Source organism: Spizellomyces punctatus, assembly GCF_000182565.1.
Source record: "Spizellomyces punctatus DAOM BR117 chromosome Unknown supercont1.5, whole genome shotgun sequence".
Taxonomy (NCBI): domain Eukaryota; kingdom Fungi; phylum Chytridiomycota; class Chytridiomycetes; order Spizellomycetales; family Spizellomycetaceae; genus Spizellomyces; species Spizellomyces punctatus.
In genome coordinates, this window is record NW_015971541.1 from 418,577 (window position 1) to 432,888 (window position 14,312).

Below are 14,312 nucleotides of genomic sequence, written 5' to 3' on the forward strand. Positions count from 1 at the left end.
ATCGTCGTCAACCCCGGTATCATTCCCATCCTCATCAATAAGTCCATTGTTGTAAGCCAACACCATGTCCGCATCGCCGTTGAAGTGGGCGTAGAGTTCGGCTTGGGAGGGTTCGTCGTCCATAGTAACGTCTTTTAGGTTTTCGAGTGAAGTTTGTGGGGAATGATGTTCTGATTGAAAGAGCTGCTAAAGCGGCGTGTGTGCTGTGATCACAGCCACACACAGTTGTCACACCAACATCGTACTGCACTGCGCTGTTGAGGCAATTGGGACATATTTTAATACGAGAGGCAGCTGCTGTATACTAAATGAAACTTTAGACCTTGGAAACAAAGCGCAAACACCAGTGTATGGACGAGAAATAGATAGCTTTCATATTGGTACAGGAGGAAGTTGAGGAACATTCGCTAATCGGTTATGGTCAATGTAATAGCGATTCTGCTGTTGATGGGCTGGATGTGGATGAGCATGAAGGCACATTTGCCGCCAAATCTTCTTTAATCTATGAGGAGAGGAGAGTGATCGTATAGAGATGAGCGAGCGACCAGCGATGGCAAAAGCGGATCTGCATATCACATAAATCTGAACCTACTTACCGTTGTGTTTGCATTGTAGCGATGCCAACCTTGCGCTCCCATGTTTTGAGTTTGCTCTTCAGATCCTCCTGCTGGGCCTGTGTGCCAACCCCACTTTAGCTGGCTGCCGCACAACCATGGCGTACTTATAACCACAGTAATAACTTGCCTTTATAGAGACATAGTCCATCACCTGGAAATAAGATCGTCAATGACCTCGACAGGGAGACAAGAACTCAAATATTGTAACGGAGTCTGCGAAAACCCGCTCACTTACATCGGGCACTCTAAACTCTTCAATCTGTTCCTTAATCTTTTGGTTTGTTCTCTGAGCTTGAGCTCTCTCCTGCTCCACGACCTCGGCTTCATCCAGGAGCTTGGTCAATACCTCCTGTCGTTGGGCAATCTCTTGCTTGAGAAAGTCGGACTCTTGGGTGAGAGCCTGAAGCTTTCTCTGGACTCAAAGATAAGTATCGTAAAGAATATGCGCCAAATAGGGGCCAAAATCTCGAACCTTGTGAAAGTTTAACACCTGCTGGGTATTTCCCGCTGTCATTTTCAACTTTAAGAGCTCAGCATTTCGCTCTTCAATTTTGGCCAAGTATTGCTTGTTTTCGATTTGCAACTGGTCAAAGTCGATGGCGTGGAGAACTTCTCCCATCTCTTCCTTTTGTTTAAGTTGGAGATGAAGTTTATTCTTTTGCAGTTTGATGGTGCTGTTTTTGAGCCGGGTTTTTTTAATGATGGCGTCCTGTTGACAAGCGAGAGCCCATCAGCGACTGATTCGAACTTGCAGTGATCATTCATCGTACCTTTCCCCGAATTTTGTCCTCAAAATAACGCAGAACCCTCTCTGCCACAACCTTGTTTGTGCGAGGATTGACAGCACCCTGCACAATGTCCCTCTTGAACTCATACATTGCCTTCTTTGTCTCTGATATTCTAATATCAATCTCTTCCATCTCGGCTTTGTAATTGTCCAAGACTTTTCCCCACTCTTCCTTTTGTCTTTCAATCTCGTCCTTTAGCTCTTCTAGTTCCCTCGTTGCAATCTCGCTCTTTTGCTCGGGGGTGAGGAGGATCGGCGCTTGATGCTTTTCGACCTTTTCTCCCTTCTTCTTTCGTGCTCTGCCAGCCGCCGGCGTAGCAGCTGGTAGTCCAGAGGTACCGGGAGCCAGGCCTCCAAAGTCCGACGGACCTTCTAGATCCATGTATCCCATCTCGCCACCTGCAGTCCCCTTTGCACCCCCGGCTCCAGCAGAAGCACCACTTGCGACATCTGGGCCAACACGGTTCAGAAAGCTCTCAAACAGTGTATTCTCCGCTTCCAAGAATTGTGCCTTTTTGACCAACTCTTCGTATAGTTTTGCAAGTTCAGCGTCTGAGTACGAGTCAAAATCTGTATCTTCCAACATGGGCAGAGCTGTTCCGCCTGTTGTTGAGAGAGGTGGACCATGTGCGGACGCCGGGATTGGGCCAGGGATGGATCGTTCCCTGACAATGGTGGACGGTGAGACATCGTCCATTGCTAGCATAATATGCGATATTGGTGTTCAGCTGTTGGCGATATTTGTATGTGATCCCATGCAAGCTTGCATCCCTCAGTTTAATCGTTCTGATCAGAGTTTATTCCGATAGGATTACATAATGACATTTCATAGCGACATTACATTCATGGATTTAAGAGGCGAAACCTGTAAATAACACAACGCACATATGACTACGAAGACATGGTAAAATCAGGTGCACTAGTCATCGACATCTTTGTGTAGCCAGAGTCATCTTGCTTGTGACAACTACTTCCAAACATAGCAATTCGCCATTTGTATTTCTTCCTTCAATAATAAGCTTGGCGTCACCCAGAGATAGTGCAATACTGGGGACACCGGTGCCAGCGTCTAGGGCAAGCCCATCAACAGCCAGCGAGTTTCAAAAATAAGTTTGATAACAATTGTCCACAATGTGAACAGATTCAGTTATCAGACTGAATAGAACAGATACTACACTTGATCTTAGCCAAAAGGCCTGAGAGGATTAAAGAAAACAGGAGGGGGGACGGGGAACGTCGCCTTTTTATAGACGAGGGAGAACTGCGCTGTGGCGCAGGTTGAAAAACGAAAAAAATGAAAAATTACGGAAAAAACCGGGTGACGTGTCCCATTCATTTCCCCTTCCAATTCCGTGATCAAGGGGACGCGCATGTGGACAATTGAACGCGACGAGATTGTCCTCCTTGAAATACGCGTTTACCGCGGAGGGTAGAACTCAAACAGGAACCAGGGATTCTATATTAACCATTCTCAAAGCACAAGTATGCAATACAAGTAGATTCGCGGTATTATAACAAGGTTTCCGCCGAACCTGCCCACAATCCATCCCTATCGTTCACCTACTTTCAGCACGCAATAAAGAAAAATCATCTTAACAGACTCGTACTTATGAGACAAAGTCGGCCAATCCAACGCTACCTCGTACCTTCACTGAAGTGTGCTGGAACGCAAACACCGCCTTGATCGGCGCGAACCTCTACAAATTTACGACGTAACATCACAGGTACGAATCACGTACCTCTAGGGGCCTCCTCCCTGCACTTATATAACGACGCGATTAAACGGCCCCCGCCCACGCCGGGTTTGCTGTCGACACCTTTAAACTCTATTCGATCAGTAAACCACCATATCAGTCCGTTGTCTTACTTTAATGCCCGACTTTTGATATCCTTCCATTTCAACAGTCGCATTTGCATCGTGATACCTTGCTTGAGGTTAGTTAACGTAAATATTAGAAATTACTCACCATTGAGCATGCGCGGAATTGTCCTACTTCAACTTTCTCGCGCACCGGATATCCTGATCATATCAATAGTGCGAGACTTCAAAAGATTTGCAACAGCTTACTTTGAAAAACATTGCTCCTCCAACTTTTCCGTCTAGATGTCGAAGAAATACCTACACCTCGTTGATCAGTAACACGTACAGATGAGGTTTTAGCACTTGCGTGTGTGGGCGACATGTCCTTTTACCAAAATGACCGAATCCATGCATGTTGTGTTCCACGCCACTGCTCCAATTTGCGTCGCAATGTCAAAGAGGAGTCTACACATCGTCGTATCAGCAACACCAAAAGCCGAAAGTTTGACACTCACTTGTCCGACATATCTCGCCGTGTTCTCTTCCAACACAAAATCTGAAAACATACGAATAAGTAACATGCTACAAGGGGGGAAAAGAGTATCAAGCCTGCAGTTCACAACACAAAAACTTAATAATTCTTAATAGCGTAGATCACTCTGGTTGGTCCTAAAGAAATAATCTGTCAGACACGCAAGTGTATGACGATGTGATCCTTAACGAATAGTCCAGCTTTGGCGGGTACACCACTCCTGAAAACCAGCACACATCAACAGACAAAAAAAAGCACAGACGGAAATACCAACGACAAATGGTTAAAAGTTACGTTTCTCATTTGCCCTAGGACGGAAATGTCAATCAAAACCCTTGTCATTTCACTAATCATGCATGAAATGATACGAATGTGCTCTGCATCCCACAAGACGGTCTGCGTGGACGTCGGTAGACATGGAAATGAGCACCGAGCTATATATGGAACGATTTGATAAGTTTCAAAGTGAAAAGCGAGGACTATGCATCTCACTGATACTACGGCGCTCCGGCGCGAGATCTAATAGCGCAGTGCATCTGGATAATTTGAAAAGTTAGCTTTAGCTTCTACTACCGGTGTTCGGTAATGACGCTAGTAGAGTTACGATTCTCTACTAAAACTCCCTCAGTTAGACCGAGAAGTGACCGATTAGATTAACAGGGCTCATTGCACCATCACCAGCACTTCACTGGAATGCTTCTCAATGTGATGCATCACCCTAAAAGAAGGGAAAAGAAACCTCAACCCGTCCAAGAGGCATGCAAGGACCCTCAACTTTCCCACCTCTTTTCTGCATCCCCCATAGTTACTTCCGACGAATTTTGAAGGTCTCCACAGAGATGATCCAAGTGCACAACGGCTGCAAATGGTAAAGCTTTATCAGCGTGACGTTTTATTATTTGCTTGTAACGTGTCAATCAATCCCAAAGGTGGTATAATATACTCCCTGATATTCTTCCTCTCTAACGTGGGCTAATCACCGCCTAAAGTAGAAAAATGAAATCACCTCGACCGGTCCCCCCAAGAAAGCAGATGACCTATTGTACCACGCGCCCACCGTTTTCGACGGTTCACACTAGTTTCAATGACAACTGTCGAGACAAGCTGTCCTAGTTAACCTAGTTCAGCGCAAGAGTATGACCGCGGTCATTAGATATTCGCACTAAGGTAAACATTCAAAGACTCATGTCATAGGCTGCCGATAGCACCCCCTTTACGTGTGTTGTAACACACAAACTTCTAAATTCCAACGCAGTTATTAAGGCTTTGCATGAAAGGAACTTTAACTTGCTGATAATATGTTGGAGGAATCACTACGACTGTTTTGCACGAAGTGCGCGACAGTACGGCACAATATTGTCCTCAGATAGCCTTCGTTCCAATCTTCACAATCGCCAAACAGTTAATGTTCATGCAGTTAATGATCGTCGACTTATCTTCAGCGAAAAGCGGACGGTGTCTTCAAGCATACATTTCCAAGATATAAAGTATAATGATGGTCTCTTCTTTAACGGCAATGCGTGTTCGAAACTTATTCCGGGATCAATTATGGGTCAAAACTCATTGTGAAAGTACAGTTGCGTTCTGACACGCGCATTTGTACGTGATATGTTCGTGCAATATCTTGAAGGATAAAGGTGTGAAGAATGCACATCGAATGACGCATTTTTACTTCCTGCACCAAGTTTCCACAGATGATCGGATTTTAAGTATTGACGGTTGAGAGTTCATTCAATGTCACTTTCTTAAAGGATGTTCGCGGCGAAGATGAACAAGACAAGCATGCAAGTATTGACTTTACCACCTAGCGGCTCTACTTGATTGGGGTCCTTAGGTGATTTCCTCCAATCCTGCGATCTCGGCAAATTAACGATTTCGCAAACAAGACACCACTCCCAACGGCAAGAACTTGCTGCGCCAAAGTGCCCGCAATGATCTATGCAAAGACGGGATAAGATGGATGTCGGATGTTACTTTGTCCACGTTATCCACATCCCGCTGTATGCACGACATCGGGATATATTCTGCTGGGAGAATATCTTCCAGAGATCCAAGAATATGATGTTCTGGCTGCGCAATTCTTGCATGCACAGGCGAGACCAAAGTTCGGAAGCGTCCTGAAGGGTTCAGAAGCGTACTAATGTTCAAGAACATCTTACTTCCATCCTTCACAAGAGTGATGTATCACGACCCAAGCTGATTTCGGTTTTTCGAACTAAGGATAAGGGTCCTCTAACAGTTTAACGACGTTTTAGATGGAAACGGGGTTCTCAGATTCAGACATCACCCAAGGAAGCAAGGTTCTCTAGATGGCTGCGGGACAAGACGTGTCACGGTCGTAAGAACATAGAAGAGCCTTACTTGAAGCATCGTAATCATCTTTCGTACCGACGTTCTGACGGTATCGGCGGATAGAAACTGAGCTCGAGAGCTCAGACACCATCCGAGGGAAAGGTTTCTATACACATGCGGACCAGGACGTGTCACAGCGTACGAATGTGTAAGAAGCTTACTTGAATATCAGATGCAACCTTCCGAGTAACATGCTAACGATATCGGCGGACGGAATCCGAGCTCGAGAGCTCAGACATCATCCGAAGGAACGATGTAGTCTGTAGACGTGGGACAAGACTTGTCACGGTCGTTGTAAAGTATTACTACGTTACATTAATGCACCATAGTCATTCCTCGTAATCCAGCAGCAAATCCGGTGTCGGCAGATGGTGACTGAGCTCGAGGGCTCAGACATCTACCCAAGACGGAAGTATCATATTTTGCCGCAATCATCTGCACACCGACTGGAGACAACACTTCAAACGGGCGTCTGACGGCAGAACGTTCCTTCAATCCTTCATAATCTATAAGCCGATCTCTCATTTCGAATTGACGGAAGTCCTACGCGTTATCGTGATGAGCTCGACGGATGGGAACCGAGTTTAAGCTCAGACGTCATCCAAAAGAGCAATGCTATGCTGGGTAATTTCTCTATACACATGGAAGGCCAGACGTACCAGAGGCGTACAAATGCGTAAGCAAATTACATTGACGGTTTGTAGCATGAACGTTCTTGTCTGCAGTCGGCGGATGGAAACCGAGCTTGCAAGCTCAGACATCACCCGGAGAGCGCAACGGTCTACATGAATGGATACAAGGGAAGACTTGTCACGATCGTACGAATATTTAGGAACGTTACTTTGATTCATTAGGTCGATGCCCTGAGATGTTCGTAAAATCTCGACGGGTGGAAACTGAGCTCGAGAGCCTTAGACATCACCCGGAGATGGCGAAGGTCTACATGGATACGAGCAAGACTAATTACTGTCGTACGGATGTCAGAACATTACTTGTATGGTCGATGTCCTGAGATGTTCGTAAAATCTCGACGGGTGGAAACTGAGCCCGAGAGCCTTAGACATCATCCGGAGATGGCGAAGGTCTACATGGATACGAGCAAGACTAATTACTGTCGTACGGATGTCAGAACATTACTTGTATGGTCGATGTCCTGAGATGTTCGTAAAACCTCGACGGGTGGAAACCGAGCCCGAGAGCCTTAGACATCACCCGGAGATGGCGAAGGTCTACATGGATACGAGGCAAGACGGATTATGGTCGTACGGGATGTCACAACGTTACTTTGATCCATCATAATCCACGAGTCCTGGATTTGCGGCTTGAGGACGACGTACGGCGATGTTCTCACGATATGGGCGGAAGGAACTGAGCCCGAGAGCTCAGATATCACCCGGAAAGGACAATGCCCATACGGACGTTGCGTAAAACTTGTTATGGTCGTTACGGATATGTAATAACATAACTGTTCGGTTCGTAGGCCTTGCTGCGCTTCCACATCCAGGTTCAAAATAGAAGCCTTGTGACTTCGGATGACGGAAGTACTTGAGCGACCCGGACTAGTCGGCTGCGCGTCCAACTGTGGCCAGGACTTTAGACACAGCGACGAGTGTATAAGAAGAAGTGCAAAGACTTACATAAAACTTGTAGCCAAGGGCGGTCAGAATCAGTGCGCTTCGCGTGTCGCATGTCGCTACCCAGTGCAGTTCAGGTTGTTAATGACAACGTCTTCTCCCCGGCCTGGCAAGATATTCGTCGTGCGGGAGACGCTCCAAGTTCCACGCATACCGCACAGATCCTACAGGACAAGTTGGTAGAAAACACAACTCAACATCAGGCGTACCTTTGAGGAAGAGGCAATGGGGGAAAAGTCGAGCCCCCTTTTATAAACGCGAGCGGAGATGACGAGGGGGGCGCAACGCGTTCAATTCGGGCCAATCAGAATTGAGTGGCGTCCCCGTGAGGACTTTCCAGAAATGATTGAGTAAGCGCGCTCCAGCCACTGCCGGCCAGGGACGAAGGGACTTGTTGTATTGCTGTCCAGCCCTGACCATGCATCGTCATGTCATGGGTGGGTCGTTCAAAACTTGCCGACGTAGTAGTCTTGTACCCAATAATTCTTGCAGTACTAAATGCATGTCATGATCCCGTTGCTGCTAGTGCCATGATCGTTGTGCTGTAGTGCTTCCAACTATAGATCAAATTGCGTATTAAAATACAAGCACCCATGGTAAAACCAGATAGATACCAGTTACGAAAAACGAAAGAATGCTGAGAGCGCCAATTGCGTAGAATGAGATTCCATCTGCTGAGCAAATCAATTGACTGTGCCATGCTCGTTGCTATGGGCGGTATCTACACAACCTTATGGCCCCAACCCCATCGTTGAAAGTTCAAATCCAAGGGGCAAAGTGCGCTAAAGGTTGGATTTGGCTTTCCTTCCAGCTGCCGTTCCTTCCTCGACGGTTCGCCATCCCTCATCAAAAAAAAAATTGAAGAAAGGACCTCTTTGCTTTGGGTATTCCCATCGTCTAAAAACCACTACGGCCACGTTCCCCTTAAAAAAATCCAATATATCGCTAGTTCTGGAACGACCGTCTTTTGATTCAATCCCTCATACACACAGCCGAACACCGCCTTCCATTCTTGTATACTAGTTTTTTCGTTTTCTACTATTTCTTTATATCTACAATGACGAACGCTGCAACTTTCAACGGAGAGAGGACCTGGGAGCAGGTTGCTGTTGGTATGTGGGTTCGGTGGCGTCAACGAACATATGGCAGATCAACTAACATTTAGAACAATTGTCTGTCTGCTGGTAGATGTAACTGGCTTTGTCTACTGTCCCCCGGGCTGGGATGAACAGAGACTGAGGGCGGGCCCTGATGCAGAGGCTATCGGGTAGGTCAAGTGCCTGAGCTGGATATGCTGCCGTGCCGCACGCTGACTTTGATTTATTCAGTAAAATTGCAATGGATACGTACACCGATATCAGCTACATCAAAGAGAAGAACGCCATTCAGATCTCTGGTGAAACCCACGATGATGTGTACAAAGCGTACGTATGATGCTCTTTGATTCAAATGTGTTGCGACTTTTCTCTGATTCCAAGCCTAGTCAGAATCAGCTCAACACTCTCTTCTTCCCTGTGATTGTAAAGTCCAAACGTCAATGGGCCCGTCCTGATCGCCCAGGCGTCTGGGGACAACGCCGTGATTCCACCACTCCTCGTCCTGGTTCCAACCCTAATGGCCTGAGGAAGATGAAATCTGAGTCTGCCCTTCAGGCTCGTTCGAGTGCACAGGCGTATGGTGGATACGGTCAGTGGCGCTGAGATACATAGCAGCGGGGCTTCAACATGGTTGGAATTAAGGATGGCACCATTGCGCGGCTACTTGATTATGATCAAACGTTTGCCGATAGCACATGGTTCATCGTGTAGCAAATTTAGTCTCTAATTATTATAGTGTGCACTTTACGTGCGTGTTGAAACCAAAAGACTTGTCACAGTATAATTTGCTGCAAATGTGCTGAATAGGCTTTGCAAGCAACCAACAATACAATACATACTTTCTACTGTAACTTCCTTTTTCAAACTAAAACTAGATAGTCTTCTTATCCAAAACCGTCTTCACTCTGCTTCTGTAATCATCCCAGTTATGATAGCAACCAGTCAATCTCCTGTGTCCAGTAAAAGCTGCTCGTCCATGCAATACCCGCCAGTTGTCCACCATGACAGCCCGACCGGGTCTTAATTGAGTCCACAATTCATTCCGCTTATCTCTCAATAATTTAATCCATTCCTTCAAGGCTGCATAAAAGTCTCGCACTTCTGATGCAGAAAGATGATCCAATGTGGAACGATCATCATTGTTGAATCGGATTTGGTAAAGTTCTCTGGTGGTTGGGTCATGGTTGAGTATAGGTCGCCCGTATGTAGGTTCGATCAAGGTACTTTTGTCGCCGGCTGAGTGGGAGGAAATGCGTGTTCGGGAGAGAATATCATATGCCCATGGGTGCAGTGTTTGAAGTTGATGTGCAACGTGGAAACCATCCACGTAAAGTGATTCACCGCCTGTTCCGCGGTGCTCCAGAAGGTGGAAGAGTTGTAGTCCTATTGGATCCGTAAAGTACGTCGTGTCCGTGTGGGCAGGAAGACCGAGAGTCGTGTATGCAGTGTCGCCGTGTTCGAGATTGGCAGTAAAGTCCCAAAATCCTCCATAATGCGTTTCGCGAATGAATGAGATCCGCCGACCCAGCTGTTCTGTAGCTTCCGGGGTGGCCGGCACTCCATCTACGAATCCTATTCCGTACACATCAATGTGTTCCAGCCACTTTGCCAATCCTTCTTCGTTTGCCATTACATCCTTATACTGGACAATCGGGAGCGATTCTGCAATACTGGCATCCCACAGTTGTTTATCCCGCAGCAACTTCTTCTCTGCCAGTTTGGGATTGTAAGAATGCTGTCTCAGCCATGCCAAATCCATTACGCTTTCATGTCCATCATCCTCCCAGACGAACTTGATGGTCTTGCCATCAGGCGACACGGCCATGCTAGATGGCTTGATGTTCAAGGGAATTGAGGCGGTATCTATCAAGCGCTGCTTCGTGATGGCATGAAAACATGAAGGGCAACGACAGTGGTCACGAAGCCAGATTCCGTTGAATGACGTTGTTGCATAATCCCCGAACCGGATAGTGACTCTGTTATCCGGCTCTACCCATGCAGTTGGCGTGTTGTCTAGATCATCGTCCATGCGTTGCGGGGCGGCGGTGGAAAGGGATGCGGCAGCGGAGCGAATTGGCAGCATAGGTGGCAGACATGATGGAAGGCTCGACGGGATGCGATTGACGGCAGGTAATAGAGGTCGCAAGATGCGACTTGACAGCGTCCGCGTTCGGTTTGCCAACAGCGTCGAGACGAGCCTGGTTGACATTTGACAGTGACTTTTGCTAATCAATAGTGAGCGTACAGAAGAAAACAAGGAATAGGTAAAGTTCAGAGTGCAAATGAAGAAGATGGGAAGACCAAGATGAATGCCACAAACTATGAAACCAACATGCGACAGAACGAGGACGGGAAAGATGTTCGGGAACCAGCTTTTATGGAAGCCTGATTTGTCTATATATAGTTACATGGCATTTGAATTCAGCCAATCACAGGCGTGGAATCTCTAAATGCAGTGGCACAGTCATCACGGAAGACAATCCCGCCAAGTCGGGAGGCAATTGGACATCTGACGTTGAACTTGGAGTGCCGAGACTTTTATCCTGCAAGGTGTCAAGGCCAGCTGATGCGGATGGTGTGTGAATGAATGTTTGAGGATATGTCGGTTGGAATGTTGGTGCATATCGCATGGTGCATATCGCATAGTCATGGAATAGCCCGCGCATATCAAAACCATAATTAAATAAACGGTTAGATGGTAACTGAAATTGCCGACCTGGCGGATTTCCAACGCATTTGTTTAACCGCACGGTTCCAACGGGATTATCCGGATAAGCCACGTTGTCATCACTGGCGCTGAGGTATGAAAAAGAAGCTTCCATGCGACATCGCCGTCGTTATCTCATCCGCCTGTGATCTCAGCGTTGTTTCTCTGACTTCCTTTTTGTTTGCACGAGCGCTTGCCTGAGTCACTACCAGAACCCCAAACATGGTCAACTCACCCCTTCCCTCCGATCTCACGTCAGAATGCCGGAAAGCCGCAAAGATCATTGAACATTTTATCAAACCCGAGAAGGGAAAAGGTCCAGACCAACTCATTCCCCCTCATATAATTGGTATGTACCTATTTTTTTCATCCGTGCTTTTGCGTTTGCGTGTCATGGCATGATGCTCACATGTTTGACGTGCAGCAAATGCCAAAGGTATAGCGGTTTTGACTGTCATAAAAGCCGGTTTTTTATTTTCCGGTCGTGCGGGTTCGGGACTGGTTATTGCAAGGTAGGAGACTGGGGCTGTCGAGCAATGTATATTCTTGCAGCGTCTGACAGATTGCGATGGCGCCCCTACCTCTGCATAGACTCGATAATGGAGGTATGTATACGTTCTTCTGCTGTTCCTTTGCACGCACTATACTGATGTACTTCGCTTGGGTTAGGTTGGTCGGCTCCTTCGGCAATCGTATGTACCGGTGTGTGTGCATCCGCTCGCTGAATTGCATAGTTTTAATGCTGGTTTGGATTTCACTGCAACCAGGGAACCGCAGGAATGGTACGGAATCGTCTGTGTTGAACGTTTCCGCATCTTTACTTGATGCTGATAATTATGGTGTCTCTAGGGTGTTGGTGGTCAAATTGGAGCAGAATTGACGGACTTCGTCATTATCTTGAACACAAGAGATGCGGTAAAAGCGTTCAGTCATGGGGGAAATGTGACACTTGGAGGAAACCTTTCTGGTGTGTATCAAACGAGTTGGGACATTGGTCGTGCTGCATTTACTCAACAAAATACCTCACAGTCGCTGCTGGGCCAATCGGACGTAACGCAGAGGCCGCAGGTACGGTTGGTAATTTTGCAGCCATTTTCTCATACAGGTAATGTGGGATCGATACATATGTCGTGTTGTCAACATTATTTATCTATCGTTGAACAGCAAAACGCGTGGACTTTTTGCGGGTGTTTCAATTGAGGGATCAGTGATTGTCGAACGCAAGGACGCCAATGCGACATTTTATCACCGCAAGGTATCTGCAAAGGAACTTCTCTCGGGGTCAATTCCTCCGCCGCCAGCTGCAGAAGAGTTGTACAGGTAATATTTGCATTTTGCAATCACACGACATGCCACGCGAAATGAACCTTCTGTATTGCGCAGAGCTCTGAATCGACGCGCAGGCACCACCTCTACCCTACCCGGAAATGGCACTATGCCCGCCTCTTATGGTTCCAGTGGCTCCATCGCTCAAGCACCGTCCACCGGTATTGAGAATAGCAAACCAACAGCACCTGCTGCATGGGCCGCTCCACCACAGGGCTTCCTTAGCAACCCGGCACCTGGTGTTGCGGCTCCAGCGCAGGGCTTCCTCAGCAGTCCGACACCTGGCGTTGCCGCTCCACCTCCTCCAGCCACCAAGAAGGGTGATACGGCCGTTGCATTGTACGATTTCGCGGGAGAGCGATCGGGAGATTTGGGCTTCAAGAAGGGAGATATTATTGTGATTGTCCAGAAGACCCAGAGTCAGAATGACTGGTGGACGGGCAAATGTAATGGAAAGGAGGGCGCGGTAAGTGAAGAGCCAAGACGGTTATAGCAATCATGTTTCTCATTTTTACTATCTTTGTAGTTCCCGGCAAATTACGTTGCCCTGCAGTAGAGAGGCGTGATGTCTTGTTGATATGTACCTGTTACCTATTTTCGTACTTAGCTAGATTGTCTGCTGTATCGGTAGCACATGTTGGAGTGTTTGCGTTGTTTCCCGTCGTCAGCTAACGCGCCTGAATATCTAATAATATGTGGGAAGTATATGACATGAGGCACATCAGCTAGATATGGACAGCATAACTGGCGTGACTGATTAAACTGCTCCAAGGACAATGCGACACTCATTGAAATTCTGTTCATTTTGCTCATGTTACGCCCCAAGCGCCGATTCTATTTTGCAATATAAACAAGAACACTCCCGTGTGTGTACCCTCAATTCAGGCGAGATGCACCTCTTGAAAATGACCCTTGAAGAACCCTCTCTTGTTACCCATGTTTCGTAACCAAGCTCTGTGACTAATGCGAGGATCAGGATGTGTGGTTAAATGTTACCGTGTGATGGTCAAAGAGTTTATCGTATGATATTAAATACTGGCAGGCCAAAAAAAGGATTATTTGAGCTGTTGGAGAAATTTGTGCATCGTATTTCATAGCTTACCTAGAAATCATCGTTCACTTCTGAAAAATTGGTGCGCACGGCCGCTCCCCGCACGGAACTTCGTAGAAGGCTCGATAGCGAGATGACCTTAAGCAAACCAGAAACCATTCAACATACCAACCCAGCCAAAGCCAAAAAGCGTTCAATATATATACCGTGGACGCTCCGGCACTTTCCTCTCCTCGAACGGTTACGGTGGCAGGTGAGACTGTGAATAACCCAGCGGCAGCAGCTTGTCGGAATGTAAAAGATGGGGTAGTAGAAAAGCGGGGAAGGGAATGAAGGGTTGTTCGGCTGCGGGTTATCGATCGGAGGGCCGTGCGGAGTGACATTGTGGTCGAACTAGGGATAACTGAT

The 14,312-nt window shown here is 47.0% G+C and overlaps 5 protein-coding genes across 5 annotated transcripts; 2 read left to right on the top strand and 3 right to left on the bottom strand.

The window, feature by feature from the left end:
• Positions 1–322: 322 nt before the first annotated feature.
• Positions 323–2,293, bottom strand: SPPG_03213 (uncharacterized protein). Its single transcript, XM_016751486.1, has 6 exons — positions 1,388–2,293; positions 1,090–1,326; positions 853–1,029; positions 745–768; positions 597–673; positions 323–502 (listed from the first exon to the last, which is right to left on the bottom strand). The coding sequence occupies exons 1-6, from the start codon at positions 2,108–2,110 to the stop codon at positions 373–375; spliced, it is 1,368 nt and encodes a 455-aa protein (XP_016609442.1). The 5' UTR covers positions 2,111–2,293; the 3' UTR covers positions 323–372.
• A 6,487-nt stretch (positions 2,294–8,780) lies between these two features.
• On the top strand, positions 8,781–9,423 carry SPPG_03214 (uncharacterized protein; the record flags this gene model as incomplete). Its single annotated transcript, XM_016751487.1, has 4 exons — positions 8,781–8,835; positions 8,912–8,990; positions 9,052–9,147; positions 9,207–9,423. The coding sequence occupies 4 exons, from the start codon at positions 8,781–8,783 to the stop codon at positions 9,421–9,423; spliced, it is 447 nt and encodes a 148-aa protein (XP_016609443.1).
• A 100-nt stretch (positions 9,424–9,523) lies between these two features.
• Positions 9,524–11,180, bottom strand: SPPG_03215 (trimethyllysine dioxygenase). Its single transcript, XM_016751488.1, has one exon. The coding sequence runs from the start codon at positions 11,027–11,029 to the stop codon at positions 9,692–9,694; it is 1,338 nt and encodes a 445-aa protein (XP_016609444.1). The 5' UTR covers positions 11,030–11,180; the 3' UTR covers positions 9,524–9,691.
• Positions 11,181–11,641: 461 nt separating this feature from the next.
• Positions 11,642–13,589, top strand: SPPG_03216 (uncharacterized protein). The gene is made up of 10 exons (XM_016751489.1): positions 11,642–11,876; positions 11,952–12,039; positions 12,119–12,132; positions 12,197–12,219; positions 12,295–12,309; positions 12,377–12,494; positions 12,557–12,632; positions 12,692–12,847; positions 12,911–13,319; positions 13,380–13,589. Exons 1-10 carry the CDS (start codon positions 11,750–11,752, stop codon positions 13,407–13,409), a joined length of 1,056 nt encoding a protein of 351 aa, XP_016609445.1. The 5' UTR covers positions 11,642–11,749; the 3' UTR covers positions 13,410–13,589.
• Positions 13,590–13,636: 47 nt separating this feature from the next.
• Positions 13,637–14,308, bottom strand: SPPG_09097 (uncharacterized protein). The gene is made up of 3 exons (XM_016757252.1): positions 14,111–14,308; positions 13,956–14,042; positions 13,637–13,888 (listed from the first exon to the last, which is right to left on the bottom strand). Exons 1-2 carry the CDS (start codon positions 14,285–14,287, stop codon positions 13,956–13,958), a joined length of 264 nt encoding a protein of 87 aa, XP_016609446.1. The 5' UTR covers positions 14,288–14,308; the 3' UTR covers positions 13,637–13,888.
• Between the last annotated feature and the right edge of the window lie 4 nt (positions 14,309–14,312).